The sequence below is a fragment of the Hylobates moloch genome, unplaced genomic scaffold, assembly GCF_009828535.3.
Source record: "Hylobates moloch isolate HMO894 unplaced genomic scaffold, HMol_V3 SCAFFOLD_22, whole genome shotgun sequence".
Taxonomy (NCBI): domain Eukaryota; kingdom Metazoa; phylum Chordata; class Mammalia; order Primates; family Hylobatidae; genus Hylobates; species Hylobates moloch.
This window is the reverse complement of record NW_026652297.1, coordinates 178,120-205,283: the sequence shown is the minus strand read 5'-3', so window position 1 is coordinate 205,283 and position 27,164 is coordinate 178,120. Positions and strand designations below refer to the sequence as shown.

Here is a 27,164-nt window from a genome sequence, read left to right as displayed (position 1 = left end):
GGGGTCCTGGAAATAAGCACTCACCTAAGGGCCCTCAGTCCCAGGCCCTCTGGTCCTGAGAAGGGCAGAGCCTGGGCACGGATGCTGGAGGGGTGGGAACGGGGCAGGATTTATGGCATTTCCCCTCCAGCTGGAAACAAAGGCAGATTCCTGTGTCCAGCATAAGCAATCCGGTCCCACCCACCGGAGTGGCTGGAGCTGAAGGAAATCCCGCTGGCTCTGATCTCTCCCAGACGTGCAGCCCCCCTTCCAAATATTTTCTCTCAGCCGGGGCCATTACCTACTCTCAGATGCTGGGGACCTTTTCTGGTCCACACTGCGGATGGTCGCCTTAATGCCTCAAACTTGCTCCCCATGCAGTAAGGGTTCTCTCAACACCACCCAAGAATCTGCCAGGCTCCCACCCCCTTGCCAGTCAACTCTGCCCTTCCTCATCCAAGCAAACTCAGACTTTGCTGTTCATTGGAATGGGGAAGTCTTGATGCCTTCAGGAACTCCTATGCCATCTGGAATGCTCAGCACGGCCGTCAGAGCATCTCCACCTTCAGGAGTTCCAGCTGAACACCCCCCATAACAAGATGGTTCATCTTAGGTGATTGACATGTCTTCCCTCATTGCAGCTCGGGGAAGGGCAGGGTGCCGCTATCCTCAATCAGCACAGTCAAGAGATACTTTCTAATACCATAAATACGAACTAGAGGTTGGGCTATACTACTTAAATTTATAAAATAATAATATGATGATCAATAATTAGAGAGAGAGGAGGTCAAGGTGGGAGGATCACTTAAGCCCAGGAGTTCAAGACCAGCTGGGCAGCATAGCAAGACCTCATCTCCACAAATAATTAAAAAATTAGCTGGGCATGGTGGTGCATGCCTGTAGTCCCAGCTACTTGGGAGGCTGAGGTGGGAGGATCACTCGAGCCAGGGAGTTTGAGGCTGCAGTGAGCCATGACCTCGCCACTGCACTCCATCCTGGGTGACAGAGTACACAGTGAGACCCTGTCTCAAAAAAAAAAAAAAAAAAAATTAGAGAGAGACAATCTAAGTGGCCTAAATCCTGAACCTTTTAAATCTAGAGACAGCAGTGTACACACATTACTGAGGGTTTGTTGAAGTAAATGTCAGAAAAACTAGTATTTGGAACTTTGAGACAAAGGTTGGCCCTAGCAATGCGGTCTGAGGGTGGGTACGGTTGCTTCTCATTATAAACTCTTCTGCAAAGTTGTATTTATTTTACCCTGAGCTTATTTGGGATTCTTTTAATTTTTTTTTTCAAAACAGCTGCCTTCTTCTTTGCAGCCTCTTCAGGGGCTATATTCATCTGTATCATAACCTCTCATGTAGCCAGTAGTAGAAAGGGCAATATGTATTATTTGTCTTTGAGCAGACAAGGAAATAGAGGCTCCTCCACTGTGTACGGCCAAGCCTCAGGTCTCCTGACTCCTGGTTCAGTGCCCTTCCTCCTATCCCACACCTCTGCCCCTCCTTCCGCACAAACCAGTGTCCTTGTGGGTTTTACAGCCGGCTGGGTGAGGGCTTTTGCACATAGTTTGCTTAGTTTGAGAATGTGGTAGAGAAGGAATTATCAACCCTTTCCTACAGGAATGAAAACTGAGGCTCACACACAGGTTTTCCAACTCCAAGTCTGAGCTCTTTCCACTAACTCTCCTCTTCCTCAGTGCTGAGGCCAATTTGGAGGGTGACAGAGTCTATGGGAAGCCTGGAGGGAGGGGCAATGCACAGCTCACTGCACTGCCAGGCAGGCAGTGCTAAAACAGCTTCTCCACAGAGACCAGGCTTCAGGCCCACCCACCTCCATGGCATCGTGTGGACACCGTCCAATCTTAAGACTCTCCTGCCCTGACGTGGCATCCCTTCCTCAAGAGGTTCCATCCTGAGAAGAGTCATCCTGAGGGTGGGGGTGGGGGGGAGTGGACAAGCCCATCTGGAGGAGATCTGGAAGAGCTGGAGAGGAAGAGGAAGATGACTTGGCGGCTTAAAGTCTGGGAATCTGCCAGCCTCTTCCTGAGTCGTGGGGCAGAACTCTGGCTACCCCCCCACCCTCCCCAAACCTAGGCACCAGCCAAACTATCTTTCTTACCTGAGTTCTAGTGACCAGTTCTGGGACCGGGTAGTATTCCCGAATCTTAGAGCCAAAAGAGAGCATATAAGGCAGGCAAGGACCTTCAGGATTGTCTGGTCGAAACCCCTCAGTGTACAGAGGAGGAAACTGAGGCCCAGATAAATGATTTGGGCCTGCAACCCAGGCCCCACCTCCCACAGTTTATGCTCTTTCAGGACACCATCATGCTTTCTGCCCTGAGCTGAGGAAGACCTAGAGAAGTCATTTCTTCTCCCTTTTCCTCCAGGCAAAACCCAGACTCCATTTGCCCACAAAACTGATCATCTCTCCTATGTGTTGAATAGATGGATAAATGGAATTTACAGACATCTGTCCCACTTCTCCCCTAATGGAGACCCACAGTTCTTCCTCCTTGGGTACCCTGTTCTACTGTTTTCATGTTTCTTGTGTTTAAAAAATCCCTAGGTTAGCTGGGAGCGGTGGCTCACGCCTGTAATCCCAGCACTTTGGGAGGCCGAGGTGGGAGGATCACTTAAGGTCAGAAGTTCAAGACCAGTCTGGCCAACATGGTGAAACCCCGTCTCTACTAAAAACACAAAAAAATTAGCCGGGCCGTGGTGGCTCATGCCTGTAATCCCAGCTACTCGGGAGGCTGAGGCAGGAAAATTGCTTGAACTTGGGAGGCGGAGGTTGCATTGAGCTGTGATCGTGCCACGGCACTCCAGCCTCCAGCCTGGGCAACAGAGCAAGACTCTGTCTCAAAAAACAAAAACCAAACCAAACAAGCAAACAAAAAATCCCTAGGTTGTCCGATATAATTCTCCCACCCTGCAATTTCAATGGAGCAAAGCCCATCTCATGCCCTGCCAGTTTTCCTCCCTTGCTGTTTCTCCTTACCCTCCCTGGTGCAGAACCAGCTATATAGTTTGTGAGGCCCATTGCTGAATGAAAATGCTGAGCCCTTTGTTGAAACATCATTAAGAATATTAAGAGGCGGCTCAGTGCGCAGGCGCGGGGCCAGGCGCCTCCCGCGGCCAGGGGCGGGCGGCCTCAGAGCAGTACGCGCGGCCGTGGCTCCGATAGCAGCAAGTTCGAGAACCCCGCTCCCGCTCCGCTTCGGTTCTCGCTCCTCGGCCCTTGGGCCCCCAGACACCATTTCCCGGCAGTTCGTTGCGCCTTGCGCTCTCCCCGCCACCAGGATGCCGGTGACCGAGAAGGATCTGGCGGAGGACGCGCCGTGGAAGAAGATGCAGCAGAACACGTTCGCAAGCTGGTGCAACGAGCACCTCAAGTGCGTGAACAAACGGCGTTGGCGCTGACCTGAGCGACGGGCGCTGGCCCATCGCGCTGCTCGAGGTGCTCAGCCAGAAGCACATGCACCTCAAGTACCATCAGCGGCCCACCGTTCGCCAGACGCAGCTCAAGACCGTGTCCGTGGCGCTCGAGCTCCTGGACCATGACAGCATCAAGCTCGCGTCCATCGATAGCAAAGCCATTGTGGAGGGAGCCTGAAGCTCATCTTGGATCTGGTGTGGACGCTGATCCTCCGCTACTCCGTCTCCACGCCCCCGTGTGAGGATGAAGGGGATGATGATGCCAAGAAGCAGATGCCGAAGCAGAGGCTGCTGCGGTGGATTCAGAACAAGATCCGCTACTTGCCCATCACCAACTTTAACCAGAACTGGCAAGACAGCAAAGCCTTGAGAGCCCTGGTAGACAGCTGTGCTCCAGGGCTGTGCCCAGACTGGGAATCCCGGCACCCACAGAAGCCTGTGGAAAGCGCAGGAGAAGCCATGCAGCAGGCAGACGATGGCTGGGTGTCCCACTCCTGAAGAAATCATTCGCTCGGATGTGGGCGAGCACTCAGTTATGACTTACCTATCCCAGTTCCCCAAAGCCAAGCTCAAGCCAGGGGCTCTTCTCAAACCCAAACTCAACCTGAAGAAAGCCAGGGCCTATGGCAGAGAATTGGAGCCAAAGAAGCTGACGACCTGAAAATGCCAGTGGGCACAAACATAGAAAGTGCCAACAAAAGCTGCCCTGTCCAGCCAGAAGACCAGGAAAGAGCAGCCCAGTGAGGCAGAAAACTTTTTTTTTTTTTTTTTTTTTTGAGACGGAGTCTCGCTCTGTCGCCCAGGCTGGAGTGCAGTGGCGCAATCTCGGCTCACTGCAAGCTCCGCCTCCCGGGTTCACGCCATTCTCCTGCCTCACCCTCTCCGAGTAGCTGGGACTACAGGCGCCCACCACCACGCCCGGCTAATTTTTGTATTTTTAGTAGAGACAGGGTTTCACCATATTGGCCAGGCTGGTCTCGAACTCCTGACCTTGTGATCCTCCCGCCTCGGCCTCCTAAAGCGCTGGGATTACAGGGCGTGAGCCACCGAGCCTGGCAGGCTCCTTCCCTTTTTTTTTTTTTTTTTTTTTTGAGACGGAGTCTCGCTCTGTCACCCAGGCTGGAGTGCAGTGGCGCAATCTCGGCTCACTGCAAGCTCCACCTCCCAGGTTCACGCCATTCTCCTGCCTCAGCCTCTCCGAGTAGCTGGGACTACAGGCGCCCGCCACCACGCCCGGCTAATTTTTTGTGTTTTTAGTAGAGACAGGGTTTCACCGTGGTCTCGATCTCCTGACCTCATGATCTGCCCGCCTCGGCCTCCCAAAGTGCTGGGATTACAAGCGTGAGCCACCGCGCCTGGCCATAACTTTTAAACACAATCACTGCTCTACTCCAGCTCCACACCACAGAAAAAACTGTGCAGTCCCGCACTTACACCCCCAAAAGGTGAAAGGGGAGCCTAGACTTTGACCACAGTCTAGCAATAAGGAAGCCACTCCCCGGGAAGGTGTCAGTAGAGGCCGTGGAGGAGCAGCATTGAGGCACTCCTACTCCCTCCAGCGGAACTCCCACCCGCACATGCCAGTAATGAGCATCAGTGGAGGTTGAATGGAGAACCTAGACGTTTTCCCCCACTGTTAGTAACGAGATAGGTACCCTCTCCTCCCCTGCCAGAATGGTATCATAAAACGCCAGCTACAACAGAAGATTTACAGAAGACTCAGAGTTTCATTACACGATACCCCAAATATCCAGTTTAAAAAAAAAAAAATCACTTGTCATACCAAGAACCAGAAAGATCTCAAACTGAATGAAAAACACAGTTGATGCCAACGCGGAGATGATAGAGATGTTAGAATCGTATGACAAAAATTTTACCGTGGCCATTAAAAAAAGGCTTCAGTAGCCGGGCATGGTGGCTCACGCTTGTGATCCCAGCACTTTGGGAGGTTGAGGCGGGTGGATCACCTGAGGTCAGGAGTTTGAGGCCGGCCTGGCTGACATGATGAAACCCCTTCTCTAGTAAAAAATGGAAAAAATTAGCTGGGCATAGCTGGGTGCCTGTAACCCTGGCTGCTTGGGAGGCTGAGGCAGAAGAATCGCTTGAACCCAGGAGGCGGAGGTTGCAGTGGGCCAAGGTCAGGCCATTGCACTCCAGCCTGGGAAGGAAGAGTGAGACTCTATCTCGAAAAAAAAAAAAAAAAAAAAAAAAAGGCTTCAGTAAGCAATTAAGAACAATCATGAAACAAATGAAAAAAATCAAAAATCTCAACAAAGAAATAGAATGTCCCAGCAAAATAATAATAAAAATTTAGGAGATACAAAGAACCAAATGGACATTTTAGAACTGGAAATTGCAGTAACTGAAATAAAAACTCATTGGATGAGTGCAATAGCAGGGTGGAAGGACACAGAAAATAATCCTTGAACTGGACAAAAACTGGTTGTTTTGTTTTGAGATGCAGTTTTGCTCTTGTCGCCCAGGCTGGAGTGCAATGGCGTGATCTCGGCTCAACGCGGCCTCTGCCTCTTGGGTTGGGGTGATTCTCCTGCCTCAGCCTCCCTAGTAGCTGGGCTTGCGGGTGCCCGCCACCATGCCCGGCTATTTTTTGTGTTTTTGGTAGAGATGGGGTTTCACCCTGTTGGCCTGGCTGGTCTCAGGCTCCTGACCTTAGGTGATCTGCCCACCTCAGCCTCCCAACATGCTGGGATTACAGGCACGAGCCACCGCACCTGGCCTCTATAAGTTTTTTCTATGTTTAGAACTTTTAATTTCATTTTTGTACTTAATTTTTTTTTTTTTTTTTTTATAAAACACACACATTAGCCTAGGCTTACCAGCATCAGGATCATCATTATCACTGTCTTCCACCTCCACATCCTGTCCCACTGGTAGGTCTTCAGGGGCAGAGTAATGTGTGGAACTGCTGTCTCTTGTAATAACAATGCCGCCTTCTGGAATACTTCCTGAAGGACTTGCTTGTGGCTGCTTTACAGTTAACCTTTTTTAAAAATAGAAGATGCACACTCTAAAATATAATAATAAAAAGTATAGGATATTAAATACATAAACCAGTAGCATTGTCATTTATCATCAAGTATTGTTTATTGAACATAGTTGTACGTGCTGTGTACGTTTCTATGGCTGGCAGCACAGTGGGTTTGTTTATACCAGCATCAGCACAAACACATGAGTAATGCGATGCATTACTATGACATCAGTAGGCAACAGGAATTTTTTGGCTCCATTTATAATCTTATGGGACCATCATCGTATGTGTGGAATATTTTTGACTGAAACTTCATTATGCAGCAAATTACTATATTAGCAAATAAAATTGAGCTATATATAATGAAGAAGTACACATTATAACCAAGCGGGTTTATTCCAGGGATGCAAGGCCTGGTTCACTATTAGAAAATCAGTCAACATAGGGTGGGCACGGTGGCTTACGCATGTAATCCCAGCACTTTGGGAGGCTGAGGCGGGTGGATCATCTGAGGTCGGGAGTTCAAGATCAGACTGACCAATATGGAGAAACCCCTTCTCTACTAAAAATACAAAATTAGCCAGGTGTGGTGGCAGGCACCTGTAATCCCAGCTACTAGGGAGGCTGAGGCAGGAGAATCGCTTGAACCCGGGAGTCAGAGGTTGCAGTGAGCCGAGATCACACCATTGTACTCCAGCCTGGGCAACAAGAGCAAAACTCCATCTCAAAAAAAAAAAAAAAAAAAAAAAGAAGAAGAAGAAAAGAAAATCAGTCGACATAATCTACCATATTAACAGACTAACAAAGAGAAATTACACAATTCATATCAGTGGATGCAGAAAAGGCATTTGACAAAATTCAATAGCCATCCATGGTAAGAACACACACACAAAAAAGAGGAATGGGGGAACTTTCTCAATCTGATATAGAGTGGCTACAAGAAACTTACAGCTAACGTTATGATTAATAGATTGAGTGTGTTCTCCTAAGAGAAACAAGGCAAGGATGGCTGTTCTGACCACTCTTATTCAACATAAGGCTAGAAGTTTTAGCCAGTGCAGTCAGGTAAGAAAAGGAAGTAAAAGATATGCATATTGGAAGGTAAGAAATAATACTGTCTCTATTTGCAGATGCAGATGACTGTCTATGTAGAAAATCCTGATGAATCCATGAGGGGTAGAAAACCCAAATACCTCACCCCCTTGAATAAGTGAGTTCGGCAAGGTCACAGTATACAAGATCAATTGTAAAAATCGATTATATTTCTATATAATTTAATGAACAAATGGACACAAAAATTAAAATAGCATATCCTGTTTATAATTGCTTTAAAAAAGTGTAAATGTAATAAAACACATAAAGGAGTTAATGCTGAAAACTACAAAAACACTGATAAATAAAAGAGACATAAATAAATGGAAAAAAAAATCATTAAGAATTTTAAGATGGCAATGACAGCGCATTAAACCAAGCATGGGGCCCTGTGCATCTGCACAGGTCACACTCCCATGAAGCCAGCCCCGCACTAGTATCAAGAGTTATGTTTGAGGCCGGACCGGGTGGCTTATGCCTGTAATCCTAGCACTTTGAGAGGCCAAGTGGGTGGATCACCTGAGGTCAGGAGTTCGAGACCAGCCTGCACAACATGATAAAACCCCGTCTCTACTAAAAATACAAACATTAGCCAGGCGCGGAGGGGCGCATCTGTAATCCCAGCTACTTGGGAGACTGAGGCAGGAGAATCGCTTGAACCTGGGAGGTAGACCTGAGATCACGCCACTGCACTCCAGCCTGGGCAACACTGCGAGACTCCATCTCAAAAAAAAAAAGAAAAGAAAAGAAAAGAAAAGAATGATGCTTGAACTTAATACTCATAGCTGGTCCTGAAAGGTGAAGGTGTCCATTGCCCTGCCTTCCTGACAGACTGACAGACTCCGTGTCACCCTCCTTCCACAGATGAGAATCTCCTTGAGGTTTCACCCCACACAGAATCTCCAGGCCTCTGCTTCCTGCACCGTTGGGAAATCCTTCTGAGTATCTAAATCTAAATCTTTGCCTTTGGGCCTGTTTCCTCTTGTTCTGTCCTCACTGAATATGGGGAACAGCTGGTCCCTCTGAGTAATTAATTCTTGTAGACTTGGACACAGTCTGTAATTCCTTTTCCCTTTTCTCATTGGGATGACTCTCCAGGGCTTTCTCCAACTCTGGATCTCCAACTCTGACACCTCCCCCAGGTTCTCTGTGTGCTTTGGAAGGCATGGGGTTCACAAGAGCCCCAAAGAGCACCAGTCAGGGGCCAGAGGGCTCAGTGCTCTGGGAAGATGGGGAAGATTCCAGCACTGATGAACAGACCCCAGCCCCCCGGGTCCTCTCTTCCAACTCCCAAAATGTACTCTATTTTTATCTGTTTCACAAACTCTGTCCAGATAGTCTTCCATCCCCCGCTGATGTCAGAAGTGACTCTCAGCTTTTGTCCATCACGAAGTTTCTGTGCTCAGTGTGCCTCTCAGACTGAAGGCTTCCCACTCTTGCTTTCTCAGGACAGAGATCCACTGGTTGGGGGAGGAAAAGGTTGACCAGAAGCCGCAGCGGAGCAGGGAGAGAGAGTGTGAAAGATAGACCCACGGCCAGGCTCCCAGTTCTCCAGCTCGTAGAGAGCCCAAGTGGCTGCTATAATCTGAAAGAGCAGATATTGTAATCCCATAGTACTTCCTATTGGCTGCAGGACACAGTTCTGTCCTGACACTGAAATTTGGGTGTGTCAGGGTTCTGGGAATTCACAACGCTCACAATTCGTGAAGCAACTGCGGGGTGGGGGATGGGGAGGGTTTCAGCAGAGAAAGTGAGGTCAGTCAATAATTGATGCCTGTCTGAGCTTTTAGCCATTATCTCCCCCAGCCTCTATTCCTGTCAAAAGGTGGGGCGGGGCAGGAGGAGGGGTCCCTGGCTCATCTTGTGGAATCCCCATATTAGAGTAAGACCCCTTAGAGGTCTACTCCTGCTTCGAATACCCACGTCTTTCCAAGTGTCTCTGAGGCCACCCCCTCCCCAGCCTTTTCATTTATTCATTTAATTAACAAACGCCTTCATTGAGGGCCTCCTCTGAGTCAGGCTCAGCCAGCCAGCATCTTTGCTATGAGCTGAGATAAGCATCATTTCCTTCTATTCTCACAACCACCCTATGAGGCTGGCACGGTTTACTATGCCTATTTAGCAGATGGGGGACTGAAGCATGGAGAGGTGTCACTAGCCTACGGTAACACAACCAGCCTGCATTCCTAGTAGGTAGTTTGACTTCAGAGTCTCTGTGGATAACCAGGAGGCTAGGACTAAGACCAGAGTCCTGTAGGTACTTAGATGGTTGGAGCAAAGCAGGGCAGTGAGGTCAGTGCTCCCAGCCTGTGCAGGCGCACCAGGAAGAGTCTGTATCCCCCTCCCCTGCCGGTATGAAGCCATTCTGCTTCCCTCCCCAGCTGTCTTGTGTCAGCAGTGTTCTAGGGAGGCTCCATTCCCCACCTCTATCTAAAGCTCCATTTGCTGGGGTGGGGGCCTTGCCTGGAAGGGGAAGGTCCAAGCCTGCTCCCAGCGTGTCCCTCCGTTCTGACCGTCCCTGGCGGGGCGGGGGTGTCTTTGTCACCCAGCTGCACAGCGGCCAGGAAGGGCTCAAACCATCCTCAGGGCTAACCCAAGGCCGTCCCTCTGGGCCTGTATACCCCTGTGCTGAGTGCGGATGGGGAGAGGCTGCTGAAGAGAGGAGGGGACAAATGGGGGATGAAGGGGCCCGAGGGAGGGGACTGAAGGATTTGGGCCAAGTCGGGAGTTCCCGAGGGCGGAGCCAAAACGTATCTGGATTTTGCTAGCCCCAAACTCTGCCCTCATTGCTCCGAGCCTCCTAGACCGAGGACCCCCGGGCTGAGGGTGGGGTAAGGATAGGTAGTGTCCCTCCCCGTCCCACCCTCGCCTGTCCCTTCCTCGGTGGCCCCTTCCCGGCGCCCCGATTCCAGGCGGCCCCTCCGCTGCTGCCAGCCGATCCCCCTCTACCCCCACCCACTACTCCGGCCGCCAGACGTTGCCTCCAGTCGCGGCTCTGTCTCCCACGGCTGTGGGTCCGGACCCCACAGGACCCCCACGGGACCCCCACGGCCTGAGTCCAAGGCCCGCCCCCTCGGGGAGGCGGATGTGGGAGGCCCGGCCCGGGTGCGGGCCAGCGATCCGGGAGCTGCGGGCGGCTGGGAGGGGAGGCCGCCCTGAAGGGCTGGGAGCGGCGCGGGGGAGGGTCCCGGTCCTGCAGTCCCAGCGAGGGGCGAGCTGGGCAATAAGGAAACGGTTTATTAGGAGGGAGTGGTGGAGCTGGGCCAGGCAGGAAGACGCTGGAATAAGAAACATTTTTGCTCCAGCCCCCATCCCAGTCCCGGGAGGCTGCCGCGCCAGCCGCGCCGAGCGAGCCCCTCCCCAGCTCCGGTCCGGTCCGGGGCCGCGCCCGGACCCCAGCCCGCCGTCCAGCGCTCGCGGTGCAACTGCGGCCGCGCGGTGGAGGGGAGGTGGCCCCGGTCCGCCGAAGGCTCGCGCCCAGCCACCCGCAGAGCGGGCCCAGAGGTGAGTCGAGGCCCGCGGACGGGACCGGGTGGCGGGCGGCCTGACCCCCGCTTCAGTGGGCCGTTCCTTCGGGCGGACCCCAGAGTCACGGCAGGGTGGTCGCGGTAGGCTCAGTCCCAGCTCACTAGAAACGCAAGCTGCCCCTGGCTGACCGCGCACAGCCACCCATGACTCTACCTGAGACTTGGAGGGGACTGGACGAGACCGGACTGGAAATCAGAAACTTGGTTCTAGTCGGGTGACCTGGGGTCAGTGACTTCACTTCTCTGTTCTCCTACCCTCTTCATAAAATGGGCAGTGGGATTCTTGTCTTGCTCTACTCACACAGAAGGGATCACACGTCCTCCAGGCTGCTGGGTGGACCTGGACTGAATGCCTACTTCCACAGCTGTTGAGCCTCCCCGCAGAGCTCACCTGTCCCAGACCAGTCCTTCCAGCTGTTGCTTGAGGAATCTGACACTGTCAGTCCAACCCAGGAGTCTCACCCTAGCCCCGCATGGTCAGTCATCTCCTTGCCACGACCTTCCTTCAGGATCCAGGCCAGAGGGGACCCCAGTCTCCCTCCAGGCTGGGACCCCAGATTTTCCATGGAGGCCAGTGCTGCGAAACCCATGGCTGGGCTGGCTGCCCCAGCTCCTCTTTCCTTCTCCAAGGACGGGGCATAATGGACAGTTACTCTCACCCTCTCTATGTATGGCCAGCTTCTGGCTGAGTCAGGGTCTGCGCTAATACCTGTCCTCTCACCTGTCCTCCCATCTCATTGGTTTGTTAGAAATAGCTACCATTGATTGAGTACTAACTATTAGACACTTAGATATATATATTTTTTTCTCATGTAATCCTGGCCACAACCTAATGGAAGAGGGGTTACTATGCCCACCCTACAGAAAAGGAAACAGACATGAATATGGGACTTGTCCAAAACTCCTTGGATGGTGGGGTAAATGCACGGTTGGGGTCTTGATAACATTTAAGTGCTTACTGTGTACTACTTATACTCTGCTAAATAACTGTACTACATTTCACCTACAACACTGTTATTATTCCCACTTGACATATGATGGGGAGCCTAAGCCTCAGAAAGTTTAAGTAACTTGTCTCAAATTTCATACCTCTAAGTGGCAAAGGCAGGATTTGAACCCAGGTCACCATGCTTCAGAGCCCGCACCCTAACCTCTGTGCTACACTGTGCTGCCTCCATGGTCTGCCTGAGACCTGAAAATCCAGGCTTGTTCCACTGCATCACCCCGCTGTGAAGGGCGAATAAATCACATGGATGGATCGTAAGGGCAACCCAATATGAACAGCTGGGTCTGGTCCTCTGCTGTTGGGGTAAGGCCTACTGAAGTGCAGAGTGAGTCCAGAAAGTTGTGCTCGATATGGCGCTTCTCCAGCCCTGTGACAATCACTGCTGTGCTGAGCCACTGCCGTTGATGGGAGTAGGTTTCATCAATCCTTCAGGTGTGCTGGGGAGAAAAGGATTGATAAGCACCTTTCGGGCATACCACTACTCTGGCTCTCCCCACCTGAGGCTCAGACTTTGACTAAGCCTATGGCAAACAGATGATTTCTGGGCAGCAACACCATGTTTGTTGCCTGGGTCAACGTAGTGAGACCCTATCTCTACTAAAAATAAAACTGGGCATGGTGCTGTGCCCCTGTAGTCCCTTGGGACTTGGGAGGCTGAGGTGGGAGGATCACTTGAGCCCAGGAGTTCAAGGCTACAGTGAGCTATGATTGCACCACTGCACTCCAGCCTGGGCGACTGAGCAAGACCCTGTCTCAAAAAGAAAATTAAAACAAACAAAAACGCTGTCTGCATTTAAACAAATCTGAGTAGGGCACCCGTTAATAACAACAGTAGCGGGCAATTTGTTCGTGTCCACCGAGACCCATGTCTTTTTCTTCCTTCGAGGGACTCATCTAACCCCAAACAACTGGAGGAATAACAATGACCAAGGGAGGATTTATTATCAGCAATTTAAGTTTATTAAGACACGCTCAGTGACGATGGACAAGAAACTTAACGTCTCTGAGCCTCACTTTCCCCCATTGGACTGTTGTGATGATTAAATCAGATAAACCATTCAAGTTCAGTACTTAGCACATAATTAGTACTCAGAGAAGGTTAACTGTTATTATTAAGTATTTCATAGTGTTTAGCTAACATTTGAAATTAGTTTAACGTCTGTAATTTCTGGCCAACAATAGTGATGCTTCTGTCAGCAGGAGATCTTTCACAAAGTTTTGCTTAGAAGTGAAAGGATCCTGCCAGGCCCCAGGAGTCTGTTTGTGCTACAGTCAGATTTCAGGGCAAATCGTACAGAGTCAGCTCTGAGTTTGGACTGGTCAGGACTCAGCACCCTCCTGTACTTGATCTCACACTGGGTCCAGTTAAAAATTAGACAGTCCCAATTTTACTCCATCGCATTCCCAGGATTAGACCATAGATGGGTTCTGCAGATGCAGACAGGCCTCACTCCACAGTGTCACCAAGTCCCAGCTTTGGTGTTTACCCTTGGCTGTCCCTTCTGTAGTAGACGGGGAGGATCCTGCGTGGGAGTGAGTGTCCCCTCCCTCTGCATCCCACTCCCACTCGCCCAGCAGGGCCCTGTACAGCAAAATGAAAGCAGAGGAACCAGACTTAGCGTTGTGCCCACACAAACTGATCAGAACTCCCTGGGGAACTTTTAAAAAATGCATGTTTCTTGCTGATGCCAGGACTGAATCAGAGTCTGGAGTGAGGGTGAAAGCAGTGAATATGCTTTTCTCATTGAGCACTTCAGGTGATTCTGATGCATGATAAAGTAGAAGGAGGGTGGACTGGGGCACGGCCAGAGAAGTAGAGGAACAGACAGAGGGTCCTAGAGGAATGCTGGATTTTAGCCTTATTGTTAGCCACTTTTTTCTTTCCACCTCAAACCCTCTCCTTTACAGCTTTCTGGGCTAGCAAAGGCCGCCAAGGATGGCTTCCTGCTAGTACCCCAGTGGGCAGATTCAGCTCCTCTAGAGTGCTCTCTCCATCCCATCCCACCGCTGGTCCTGCCGCACAGTGCTAGCCAGAGTCCTCATTGGCTGCGGGAGGGGCAAGAGGCAGGAGGTCAGGCAGAGGCTGAGGACACAGCTGCAGCAGCCCAGGGCTCTGTTTCCTCCCCCAGCCTGGGCCTCTGGGGCAGAGGAAGCCCAGGCAGGAAGGCCAGGCCTGCCACCAGCCAGAGAGACCTATGAAGCCCCCCTACCCCACCCCTAGCCATACTGCCCTCAGAGCCTCAGCATCTTGGGTCTTCATCTGGCACCATTCTTAAACTATGGGCCTTCTGAAGCCTCTGTGGCCATGTGCCCAGCCCTGTCAGGCTCACCATGTCATGCCAAAGGACAGTCTCCCTGCCTTGTGCCCTGCCTGAGGATCCAGTCCCCAGACACACACCTGCACACGCTCCACCATTCAGAAAGTCCTGCTGCTGTCTGACCAGGGTCCTTCTTGCTGCAGCTTTAGCCGATATCTTCTGGTTCTAAACCTCTGAGAAATGAAGACTGCGTGGCTTCAGAAGCACTAGTTGGTGTGGGACCTGGATTGGGGACTATCACAGACCAGAATTACTCCCCCTAACACTCTCCAACAAACTTCTGGAAAAGTTCAACCCTAGTCAGCCATGGAACGTCAAACATTCAGTGTCTAAGTGTGTTTCACTTCCCCCGCCACATCGCTGGCCCTCCACCCACCCTTTCCTAGATGGCAAGGGGAAAGAAGGGGGCCAGGGAACGGCTCCAAGAGGGCAGCTTATACTCTGGTGAGCTTGCAGAGAGGTTCCTCTACACCTGGCATGACCCTGCACCGTCCAAGCTTTGCGTGGTTGTTACAGCCCTGAGGGCTAGGACATGGGCTGCCACCGCTGGATAGGGACAGAGTGAAGAGAGCACTCGATTAGGAGTCTGGAAACCTGGGATGTACTCCTGCTGGTGCCAGTGAGTCCTGTCTGACCCGGGACAAGTCTTCTTCCCTGTATGAGCCTTACCCCTCTCTTCTGTAAAACAAGGAGCTGGATTTTATGATTCACAGGATGTCCACCTAGAATTCTGTCATGTGGGTGTCCCAGGCACAAGGAACTAAGGGTAGCAAGGGACTAAGGGCATATTTAAAAAGCCCCTCCAGACCTTGTGGCTGCTGCAGCCCACCCTGAAAATATGCCCTTAGTTCCCTGCTGTGCGTGACTCCTGCCTGTTCTATCCAGACCTCAATCTAAACAATCTTGATTCCTGTTCCTGGCTTGGCAGGACCCTGAATGGCAGGAAGTGAAGACAGGAGCCTGTTTATGTTTGAGGCAGCCAGGGCTGGGGGGGCACTGGGAAAGGGTAGGCAGGGGTGGAGGCTGTGAGGGAGTGGGAAAGAGACACAGAACAGAAGGGGAGCTGCTGGAGAGATGCTCCTTCTACCCCAGTTGGGTGCTCCCTGCGGCTCTCCCAACCTGCCTCCAGTCTGAGCTCAGCAGCAGGGGTGCAGGGCTAGGGTTTCCCCAAGCTCTCAGTCACTTAAACATTGCTCTCCACCCTTCACCTCTAACAGGATGGTTTCCATGGGGAAGTGAACCAGGACTTCCCCTGCAGGCCCCGCCCCAAAGCCAGGCGGCAGGGAGTGGGGAGGCGGCCTCCCTGCCTCCCCTCCAAAAAAAACTCCGTGATTTCCTCCGGGCAGGAGGGAGCCACAGCCAGCGGCTGTCACATTTCGTGGCTCTTACTCCATCTCTCTTGCTCCTCTCTGCAGGGACCATGACCTTGGGCTCCCCCAGGAGAGGCCTTCTGATGCTGCTGATGGCCTTGGTGACCCAGGGTGAGTACTGGGGGAGCAGTTAGGAAACAGGAACCTGGACAGAGAAAGGGCTATCTGGGCCCGGATCAGCTCTGCCTGCGGCTGAACTTGAGAAGCTGGGGAGAATTTAGGAGCTTGACTGGAGAGTGGAGGACAGTGAGGCCCCATTAGACTCAGCCCCCAGCTACCCCAGCCCTCCTTTGCTCTCCTCTTGGTCCAGACCTACAGGCTGGAGCTCTGTCAGGCTAGGGTGGAAGCCTATATGTGGGGTGGAGGGAGAGCAGGTGTTGGCAGGCCAAGCCTGGGAGAGCTCTCAGGGCTGGGGCTGGGGGCCCAGCCCAGCCTAGAACTGGGAGGGGAGGACCTAGGAGCCAGGAGGGAATAGAAGCTTGCTTTTCAGAGTGTCAGCTGCCCTGAGGGGAGGGTTCTGAGGGAAGGATGACTGAGGATGAAACTAAGAGACCAAAGCTTCAAGGTGTTTGTCTGAGGGGTCAGACGAGAGGGACAGTGGGACAGAAATGGGTGTCGGGCTTAGCCTGTGGGAGCTGGGCCCACAGTACCTGAGCTTCCGGTGTGTCTCCCAGGCGACCCCGTGAAGCCGTCTCGGGGCCCGCTGGTGACCTGCACGTGTGAGAACCCACATTGCAGGGGGCCTACCTGCCGGGGGGCCTGGTGCACAGTAGTGCTGGTGCGGGAGGAGGGGAGGCACCCCCAGGAACATCGGGGCTGCGGGAACTTGCACAGGGAGCTCTGCAGGGGGCGCCCCACCGAGTTCGTCAACCACTACTGCTGCGACAGCCACCTCTGCAACCACAACGTGTCCCTGGTGCTGGAGGGTACGTCCAGCTGCCCTAGCACTCCCTCCCCAGCCTCTCGGACCCTGCCCTCCCTTCCCTCCTTTCCTCTTATGCTCTGGCCAATAAAGGGGCTGGGGGCGGGGAAGTGGGTGGGCAGGACTCTGGGATCTAACTGGCAGAGTGGTCTGGCCCGAGGTGGGGGGAGCTGACCTAGTGGAAGCTGAGCCTCAGTGTCCCCCTCCCCCAGCCACCCAAACTCCTTCGGAGCAGCCGGGAACAGATGGCCAGCTGGCCCTGATACTGGGCCCCGTGCTGGCCTTGCTGGCCCTGGCGGCCCTGGGTGTCCTGGGCCTGTGGCATGTCCGACGGAGGCAGGAGAAGCAGCGTGGCCTGCACAGCGAGCTGGGAGAGTCGAGTCTCATCCTGAAAGCATCTGAGCAGGGCGATAGCATGTTGGGGGTATGGGCCTGGGGACCTGGGACACAGGGTGGAGGGGGGCAGATAGGAACTGCAGAATCAGAGGGGTCACCCAGAGATTAGAGCCGGTGGGGAGCTGGGCGAGTGAGGAGCTTGCAGTGACCCAGCAGGTCCCAGGCGGAGGATAGAGAAGGGGGCTGCGGCTGGTTGTGGCAGCCTCTCAGTGGCCTCTCTGTACCCCCAGGACCTCCTGGACAGTGACTGCACCACAGGGAGTGGCTCGGGGCTCCCCTTCCTGGTGCAGAGGACAGTGGCACGGCAGGTTGCCTTGGTGGAGTGTGTGGGTGAGCAGTGGGTGAGCCCGGTGGATGAGGACCAAGGGCTCTCATGAGCCTGGAGGGGTGAGGGAGTTCTTGGCTACCGGAATCACAGGCGGTGCCAGGCCTGGGTCAGAATTGGAATTCTGCTGGGCAGGGAGTGGGCTGGAGATGGGCCAGGGCTAGGTTCTTCTTTCTGCAGGACCAGGGTGGAACGAGAGGCAGTTGGGGGTGGCCTGCCGCTGGGTTTGGGTCTGGATTAAGTTAAACCTAAGAGTCTGGGGTTCTGTGGGTGGGGTGGGCAAGGGAGGCAGCGCAGCATCAAGATGCGGGGCTCTTCCAGGGCTCTGTGTGCCCAGTGTGTAACCCTCACCTTCCCCTCTGGCCATCAGGAAAAGGCCGCTATGGCGAAGTGTGGCGGGGCTTGTGGCATGGTGAGAGCGTGGCCGTCAAGATCTTCTCCTCGAGGGATGAACAGTCCTGGTTCCGGGAGACTGAGATCTACAACACAGTGTTGCTCAGACACGACAACATCCTAGGCAAGGGGAGAGGCCGGCTGTGCCAGGCCTGGGGCTTTGCCCTGCTGCACTCAGGGCTCAAGTTTGCAGACCTCCAGACATTAACAGAACCCTGAAGGACTCTCAGCCCACTTGCAGCACCAACCTCTTTTTTATTTTATTTATTTATTTTTTTGAGACAGGGCCTCGCTCTGTCACCCAGGCTGGGATGCAGTGGTGCAATCTCACCGGAACCTCAAACTCTTGAGCTCAAGCAGTCCTCCCGCTTCAGCCTCTTGAGCTCAAGCAGTCCTCCCGCTTCAGCCTCTTGAGCTCAAGCAGTCCTCCCGCTTCAGCCTCTTGAGTAGCTGGGACCACAGGCATGTGCCACCATGCCCAGCTAACTTTTTTATTTTTTGTAGAGATGAGGTCTCCCTATGTTTCCCAGACTGGTCTCAAATTCCTAGGCTCAAGCAGTCCTCCTGCCTTGGCCTCCCAAAGTGTTGGGATTACAGGTGCAAGCCACTAAGCCAGGCCCAGACCCAACCTCCGACTCCAGCTCTCTCTGACCTAAGCCACATCAACCCCCACCCACAGATCTAGCTTAGCAGTGACCCGGCCCATTCTCTCTCCCCCAACCCCACTCTGACCCTGACCACTCCAGCCTCCCTTAGCCCCAGCCCCTTGGCTGAGTCACCCGACCCTTCTGCACACAGGCTTCATCGCCTCGGACATGACCTCCCGCAACTCGAGCACGCAGCTGTGGCTCATCACGCACTACCACGAGCACGGCTCCCTCTACGACTTTCTGCAGAGACAGACGCTGGAGCCCCATCTGGCTCTGAGGCTAGCTGTGTCCGCAGCCTGCGGCCTGGCGCACCTGCACGTGGAGATCTTCGGTACACAGGGCAAACCAGCCATTGCCCACCGCGACTTCAAGAGCCGCAACGTGCTGGTCAAGAGCAACCTGCAGTGTTGCATCGCCGACCTGGGTGAGCTGGGCGGGGCAGGGGCGCGCCCTTCACAGGTGGGCGGAGCTTGTGCGCTCTCCTTTCTTTTGCCTGTGGGCGGTGACCATGATTAGCACTTGAAAACTTAGAGGTGCATGTTGTCTCAGTTCTCCTCCTCAAGACCCCACGAGTTGTCTGAACACCCTTTTCAAACCCAGACTCCTTCCACCATACCATCCTGGCTCCAGGAGTTAGGAGAAAGGAGGCAGGAGCCGGGAACCTGGGTTCTCATCCTGGTTTCGCTAACTAACCTGGGTTCTACATCCCTCCCCATCACCAGCCTCCGGGTCTGCTCTGTGAAGTGGGCTCATAATGCCTGCCTGGCCCACTCACATCCCTCCGGGTTCTTGGGAACCTAGAGAGCACTACACAAGCAAAGAGTACCTGGGGCCGTGGTTCTCTCTGTGGCCACTGTCTTCCAGTCCATCTCCGTGCAGGTCTCCATCTGCCTTCCCCTCTCTGTCCCACTGTTTCTCTCAGTCCCCACCTTGCCTACCCCCTGGATCCCAGGTTCCGGAGAGGGGCAGGAGTAACAGGCCTCACCCCCGCAGGCCTGGCTGTGATGCACTCACAGGGCAGCGATTACCTGGACATCGGCAATAACCCGAGAGTGGGCACCAAGCGGTACATGGCGCCTGAGGTGCTGGACGAGCAGATCCGCATGGACTGCTTCGAGTCCTACAAGTGGACTGACATCTGGGCCTTTGGCCTGGTGCTGTGGGAGATCGCCCGCCGGACCATCGTGAATGGTGAGGGCCCACCCTACACAGGGTAGGGAAAGGGGAATCAGCCTGTGGAGCCAGGGACTTCCTGGCATGGCCGATGCCCGTGGCCTGGGAGGTTTGCAGCCAGACCTCCTGGCACCCCTGCCATGCTGCCCACCAGCTGGTGCAGCTGAGTGACCTTTTAAGGTATAAACCTTAAAAACAGATAACAGGGTCTGTGAGTCTGGCTGTGAAATCTTGGGTACATGATAATAACAGAAATATTAATAGCAGCTAATACTGATTGAGCTTAAATATGTGCCAGATGCCATGCTATGCACTTTACATGTATTATCTTATTTAATTCTTTGGTATGGACAAGGCAGTGGTATTGCTTAGTGGCTAAGAGCATAGCCTTGGAATCAGACTTCCTGGGTTCTATTCCTGATTTTGCCATGACTGTGCACAGGTTATTTGACCTCTCTGTGCCTCAGTTTCCTCATTTGTAAAATGGGTGCAGTGGCTCATGCCTGTAATCCCAGCACTTTGGGAGGCCGAGGCGGGCAGATCACCTGAGGTCAGGAATTCAAGACCAGCCTGGCCAACATGGCAAAACTCTGTACTAAAAATACAAAAATTAGCCGGCTGTGGTGGCACACACCTGTAATCCCAGCTACTCAGCAGGCTGAGGCAGGAGAATCGCTTGAACCTAGGAGGCAAAGGTTGCGGTGAGCCAAGATCATGCCACTGCACTCCAGTCTGGGCAACAGAGTGAGACCCTGTCTCAAAAAAAAAAAATTAATAAAATAAATAAATAAAATGAGAATAAAAATAGCTTCCAGTTGTTGAGATAATCCAAGTATTTAGAACAATATCTAGAGCTAAATATTAGTGGCCGTTATTGTTGTAGATAGAATGAGTGCCTGACCTCATATTGTCCCCATTTTACAGCTGAGGAGACAGGGGCACAGAATGACAGTGGGCTTGAGGCAGCATCAGGGTCCGAAACCGGGCAGTCTGCCCCGGGGCCAGTGCTCATCATCACTGTGTGCACTTAAACCTCTCTGGCCCTTGATTTCCTCATGTACACAATGCATGTGAGTGCCTGCACTGCCTGCTTATTGCTGCCGCATTGTTACTGTGGGTTGCCACAGGGGACTCCTCTGATTTAGAGGGATTGCGGCAGGTAGAGGGACCTGCCCCGGGCAGACAGCCCTGAGGTCGATGCTCTCTCAGCCCTGGAGTGGACGGAGGATGGGTGGGTCGTCTAGACTGGTGGGAGCATTGTCAACCTTTGAGGAGGCTGTCCATGGTGAGGGACTTCCAGGAGTCCTGACAGGTTGGGGACAATCTTCAGGATATGGCTGGAGCCCTGCTTCTTGGGGACAAGGATGTCCTCATTTCCTGAGCATCTACCAGGAGTCAGCCCTATGCCAGACTTCATTTATCCTCGGCGATCATTGACTGAAAACAGAGGCCATGGTGTCACCAGTCCCTTGGGGAGACTCATGAGGTGCTTAGATTCCTTAAGACTCTGGGCATGAATTGCCAGAGTGGGCTCTAAGGAGACTGGGATTGGGGGAAAGAGGAACCTGGAAGAAGCCAAGGCTCCTTGGACCAGGCTGCAGGGCAGAAAGGAAAGGCTGGGAGGAGGCTGCCTGGGGTGGAGGGGGAAGCTCCATCAGCCCCACACGGACTCGCGGCGCATTATAAACACTGTAATCTGGTGTCAGCCCCGGCACTGATTAAAGGCCCATTAGACACACTCAGCCTGTGCAGCACTGATTAGGGCGTGAGCGGCACAGGGGCCGGCCTGGAAGCTGGCCATGGGGAGAACAGCTGGCGAAGGCTCTATCGAGGTTGCGGCCTGTGTGGCCATGGCCCCCCAGCCTCGGGCTGGGAAACAGGATGGGGCACGGGGCTGTCTGCAGCTCCACAGGCATTGTTTTCAGAAAGCTAAAAACTGTGAACTGGGGACACCAAGAGGAGGGGTCAGTGCCGGCTGCAGGAGTCAGCAGAGGCCTGTGCCATCCCTGACACTGGGTGTTGTTACGTGGACCTGGGTAAAAAATAAGTGCAGCTCAGAGGTCAAGAGCACATGCTTTGGTGTTAGACTGTGGGCTTAAATCCTAGCCCTGTCACTTACTAGCTGTTGATCTTAGACAAGTTTCTTAAACTCTCTGGCCTTCATTTCTTGGCTTATAAAGTGGAGCTAATAGTATTACCTACCTCACAGGGCTGCTGTGAGGATTTCATGCAGAGCTCTTAGGACAGCACCTGGCATACAGTGCTCAGTAAACATTTGGTGTTATTATTATCAGGCATGTGTGATAGTTGGGGCCTGGGAGAAGTCCCAGGCACTGGGTGGAAGGCAGCTGAGGAAAGACTGGAACAAGGCTGGCCTAGGAATCCGAGATGGGTTTGAGTCTTGCCTCTGCCGTTACTAGCTGTGGAACCTTGGGCCCCACTTCTCTGAGCATCAGTGTCTTCATCTGTAAAATGGAGGTAATACTAGTACCCACCCCATAAGGCTGTTGTGAGGACAAACAGGATAAAGCACGTAAAGTGTTTACAGCAGGCCGGGCGCGGTGGCTCACGCCTGTAATCCCAGCACTTTGGGAGGCCGAGGCGGGCGGATCACGAGGTGAGGAGATTGAGACCATCCTGGCTAACATGGTGAAACCCTGTGTCTACTAAAAATACAAAAAATTAGCTGGGCGAGGTGGCGGGCGCCTGTACTCCCAGCTACTGGGGAGGCTGAGGCAGGAGAATGGCGTGAACCCCGGGGGGTGGAGCCTGCAGTGGGCCGAGATCGCGCCACTGCACTCCAGCCTGGGCGACAGCGAGACTCTGTCTCAAAAAAAAAAAAAAAAAGTGTTTACAGCAGAATACCTGGCACATGCCATGTGCAAAACAAATGGCAGTCATTAATATTAGTTAGAAACACATTTATTGCATTATATCATCCCTCTCAGGGGTAGCATGTCCAGGCCACTGGTTTCTGGCCCTTGGATAGAGGGTAGAAAAGGCTCTCCTCTGGGTGGTATTGGGCCTCCTTGGAGTCCCAAGTGATTGTCCTGTCCATTCTCCATTTCCAGGCATCGTGGAGGACTATAGACCACCCTTCTATGATGTGGTGCCCAATGACCCCAGCTTTGAGGACATGAAGAAGGTGGTGTGTGTGGATCAGCAGACCCCCACCATCCCTAACCGGCTGGCTGCAGACCCGGTGAGGCCTCCGCTGGGACTAGGATGGCGTGGGGTGGTGGCTCACAGCTGGGATTTCTGGGCCCAGGAACTTGTGTCTGAGGCCTCTGCTTCATCTCAGATAGATACTGAGTGTCCTGGCTAGGGCACCTCTCTAGGTACTCCCTCTTTCAACCCTGGCCTATGCTCCCTGCCCCCAGGGCCATCTGGTCATTCTGGGATTTTAAGAACCTTCACCTTCCCTGTGAAAAGTCAGAGGCTCTCTGTGGCTGTGTGTGTGTGTATGTTTGAGAGACAGGGTTTTGTTTGCTCTTGTCACCCAGGCTGGGGTACAGTGGCACAGTCATAGCTCACTGTAACCTCAAACTCCTGGGCTCAACCTATCCTACTGCCTCAGCCTCCCCAGTAGCTAGGTGTAGTGCACACCACCACACCTGGCTAATTTTTAAATTTTTTTGTAGAGACAAGGTCTTTTATGTTGCTCAGGCTTATCTCAAACTCTTGGGCTCAAGTGATCCTCCTGCCTCAGCCTCCCAAAGTGTTGGGATTATAGGTGTGAGCCTCCACACTTGACCAGTGTGATATTTTTGTTGCTATTTGTCTTTGTTGCTGTTTTGTTGTTGTTTGTCCTTGTTTTTTCTCAAAACACTTCACTTATACAAAGACACACACATGTATATCAACACATACAAGCGTGAATATCCTTCTGAACATACACTCAGAAATAGACACATATGCACATATGCCAGACTGTTGGCCCCGTGAGGACAAAGAACATGTCTTTTGCTCACCCTTACATCCATATTACCTATCATAGTATCTGGCTCACAATAGGTGCTAATAAATATTTACTGAAAGAATGAATATATTCTATACATGTATACATATATGTATACGTAGACATACATTTCTGTACAACGTACATATCCGCAAAAAGCCACATGTGTGCATTCCTGTACACACACACATACGCCTCACTTTCAGGAGCCAGAAGTGGGGCTAGCTCATTCCGGGCCCTGGGATGGGCTGACGAGCTTCCTGGGATAGGGTGATGAGCTTTTTGGGATGGGTTGATGAGCTTTTTGGGATGGGGTGACGAGCTTCCTGGGATGGGGTGATGAGCTTTTTGGGATGGGGTGATGAGCTTTTTGGGATGGGTTGCTCCCTGGACACTTGGCATTTTTAGGGCAGTTCTCACTTCTCAAACTTCCACAGTCCCCTGGGCCCAGCCATGGCTGATGGAGGGACTGGAAGACACTGCCCTCTGCACTGGGGTCTTAGGCTGTGGATAGGGATGTGGGAGCCCCCAGGCTTGAAGATTCGGCCCCTTCCTGTGGATCTTGGCAAAGGTGGGGATGGGGGTAAGGTGTTTCACAGATACTGCTTGCCCAAGGGGGCTTGAGTGCTCCCGAAGATCTGAGTTCTCTCTTTCTGTCCTCCCTGTCTTTCTCCATCCCTTTCTCACTCTACCCTCTTCCTCTTCCATTTTTGATTTTTTGTCATCCTCTGTTCTCTCTCTCACCGCTTGTCTTTCCTCTCACTCTCCTTTGCAATCTCTCATCTCCCTCCTCTCATCCTTTCTCTCCTGCTTATGTCTCCCCATTACCGGCCATCCTCCTCATCTTCTTCCCATCTTCTCTGACCCACCTCTCTCTGCATCTCTCTCCCGACCCCCTCCTCTTCTCTGCATCTCTCTCTCTGCCTCCTCTCCTCTGCACCTCTCTCCCAACCCCCAGGTCCTCTCAGGCCTAGCTCAGATGATGCGGGAGTGCTGGTACCCAAACCCCTCTGCCCGACTCACCGCGCTGCGGATCAAGAAGACACTACAGAAAATTAGCCACAGTCCAGAGAAGCCTAAAGTGATTCAGTAGCCCAGGAGCACCTGATTCCTCTCTGCCTGCAGGGGGCTGGGGGATGGGGGGCAGTGGATGGTGCCCTATCTGGGTAGAGGTAGTGTGAGTGTGGTGTGTGCTGGGGATGGGCAGCTGCGCCTGCCTGCTCGGCCCCCAGCCCACCCAGCCAAAAATACAGCTGGGCTGAAATCTGATCCCCTGCTGTCTGGCCTGCTCAAAGCGGCAGGCTCCCTGACGCCTGGCTCTCTCCCCACCCCCTATGGCCAGCAGGGTGCACCCCCTACCACCAGGACAGGATGCAAAAGAGGCTCCAGAGTCAGAGTGCCAAGCCAGGGAATCCCAGTCCCAGACTCAGAGCCTGGGCCTGCGCTTTGCCCCCTGCCCTTGATCAACCCCACTGCCCCACCAGAGCTGCCAGGGTGGCACTGGGCCCTGTCCAGCCCTCAGCACACACTTCCCTGCCAGGCCTCAGCCTCTAGCATAAGCTCCAGAGAGCCAGGGCCCATCAGTTTCTCTCTGTGGATTTGTATCTCAGCTCCATGATGCCTTGGGCTTTCTGTCTCCTCAACAAGAGCGCAGCTTGCTGAATGTCAGCTGCCTGAGAGAGCTGGGGCCTGACTTACTAGGGCATTAAAACCTGAGAGGTCCTACTGAGGTGTGGCAGGATCACAGGCCAGTAGAAAAGGGGCAGGTCAGATGGGAAAGGCCCAGGACTTTCAGATTAACTGAGAGGATATCGAGGCCAAGCATGGCAGGGGGAAGGTCAGTGGGTGTCAAGAGACCCAGGTCTGACCCCTGGTGTTTGCTCCATGTGACAAAAGCAGGCCTGTCTCAGGACCTTTTTTTTTTTTTTTTTTTTTTTGAGACAGAGTCTTGCTCTGTCGCCCAGGCTGGAGTGCAGTGGTGCGATCTCGGCTCACTGCAAGCTCCGCCTCCCGGGTTCACGCCATTCTCCTGCCTCAGCCTCTGCGAGTAGCTGGGACTACAGGCGCCCGCCACCACGCCCGTCTAATATTTTGTATTTTTAGTAGAGATGGGGTTTCACCGTGGTCTCGATCTCCTGACCTCGTGATCCGCCCGCCTCGGCCTCCCAAAGTGCTGGAATTACAAGCATAAGCCACCACGCCTGGCCCTTTTTTTTTTTTGACACGGAGTTTTGCTCTTGTTGTCCAGGCTAGAGTGCAACGGCACGATCCCGGCTCACTGCAACCTCTACCTCCCAGGTTCAAATAATTCTCCTGCCTCAGACTCCTGAGTAGCTGGGATTACAGGCACATGCCACCACGCCTGGCTAATTTTGTATATTTAGTAGACAGGGTTTCACCACGTTGGCCATGCTGGTCTTGAACTCCTGACTTCAGGTGTTCTGCCTACCTCGGCCTCCCAAAGTGCTGGGGTTACAGGTGTGAGCCATCGCACCCGGCCAGGACCTTTGTTTCTTATCTACATATTGGAAGATTTGGTCCTGATGTCCTTTGAGGCTTCTTTAGTTCTAGTTCTCTGACATTTCAGCCTGTATGAGAGCTAACTTCCTCAGTCTCATCTATTCCTTATGCTCCAGCCCCTGGCAATTTGCCTCAAGATGGGGGTTTGAAAATGACTTTACCTGACTCAAGGAGTGTCTGGAGCACCTCCTAGTCTAAGTCTGCAAGCTCCAATTCTTGCCTAAAACCATGCCAGTGGCCACCCTTGGGCTCAGACAGCTCTGGGCCTTTTGACCACAAGCCAGCCCCTCGCCCTCTCTGTGGCATAGTCTTCTCTGCCCCGGGACTGCAGGGCAGCTTCCTCCAAGGCTTCCAAGGCTCAAAAGAAATTCAGCTATCTATCCAAAAAGCCTCCAGCTCCCCTACTGGCCCCTGGCTCAGGCCCACACCCCTGGCCAGGCCCAGAGAGTGTGTCTCGGGAGAATTCAATGGCTCTAGAGAGACACACAGAAAGTTTGGCATTTGGAAATTTCAAGGATGTATGTATGCTCACGTATGGAGCAGGTTGTCCTGGCCCCTGGGTGCAGGGAAGTGGGCTGCAGGGAAGTGGGTTGAAGGGGAGCTTGAGGAATATAAGGAGCGAGGGTGGGGACTCAGGCTATGGACAAGGACAGCCCCAAGGTTGGGAAGACCTGGCCTAGTAGTCCTCAGCCTAGGGGCAGGGCAGTGAAGAAAACTCTCCCCGCTCCTGCTGTAATGACCCAGAGCAACCTCCCCAGGCCGGCATCTGATGTGTGTCTTCCACCATCCTCACGGTGGCACTTTTCTAGGCCTGTCTCCCAGCATTGTGCAAGGCTCGGAGGAGAACCAGGAAGTGAAACTGGGTGAAAACAGAAAGCTCAATGGATGGGCTAGGTTCCCAGATCATTAGGGCAGAGTTTGCACGTCCTCTGGTCACTGGAATCCACCCAGCCCACGAATCATCTCCCTCTTGAAGGATTTTATTTCTACTGGGTTTTGGAACAAACTCCTGCTGAGACCCCACAGCCAGAAACTGAAAGCAGCAGCTCCCCAAAGGCTGGAAAATCCCTAAGAGAAGGCCTGGGGCAGGAAGTGGAGTGACGGGA

General features: G+C 53.1%; 1 protein-coding gene and 1 pseudogene across 1 annotated transcript; both read left to right on the top strand.

Moving 5' to 3' along the window:
* The first annotated feature begins 3,284 nt into the window (after window positions 1-3,284).
* LOC116462059 (filamin-B-like) lies at window positions 3,285-4,080 on the top strand (annotated as a pseudogene).
* A 6,197-nt stretch (window positions 4,081-10,277) lies between these two features.
* Window positions 10,278-25,426, top strand: ACVRL1 (activin A receptor like type 1). The gene is made up of 11 exons (XM_032143938.2): window positions 10,278-10,331; window positions 10,806-11,004; window positions 15,767-15,832; window positions 16,396-16,647; window positions 16,856-17,067; window positions 17,270-17,369; window positions 17,735-17,881; window positions 18,556-18,831; window positions 19,401-19,598; window positions 22,652-22,782; window positions 24,497-25,426. The coding sequence occupies exons 3-11, from the start codon at window positions 15,772-15,774 to the stop codon at window positions 24,629-24,631; spliced, it is 1,512 nt and encodes a 503-aa protein (XP_031999829.1). The 5' UTR covers window positions 10,278-10,331; window positions 10,806-11,004; window positions 15,767-15,771; the 3' UTR covers window positions 24,632-25,426.
* The last annotated feature ends 1,738 nt before the right edge of the window (window positions 25,427-27,164 follow it).

Bases quoted from the DNA above. Each gene is read 5' to 3' on its own strand.
- ACVRL1 (XM_032143938.2), top strand. From the start codon at position 15,772: ATGACCTTGGGCTCCCCCAGGAGAGGCCTTCTGATGCTGCTGATGGCC. The intron at 16,648-16,855 runs GTACGTCCAGCT...CCCCTCCCCCAG, and splicing joins CGTGTCCCTGGTGCTGGAGG to CCACCCAAACTCCTTCGGAG. The intron at 22,783-24,496 runs GTGAGGCCTCCG...CCCAACCCCCAG, and splicing joins ACCGGCTGGCTGCAGACCCG to GTCCTCTCAGGCCTAGCTCA.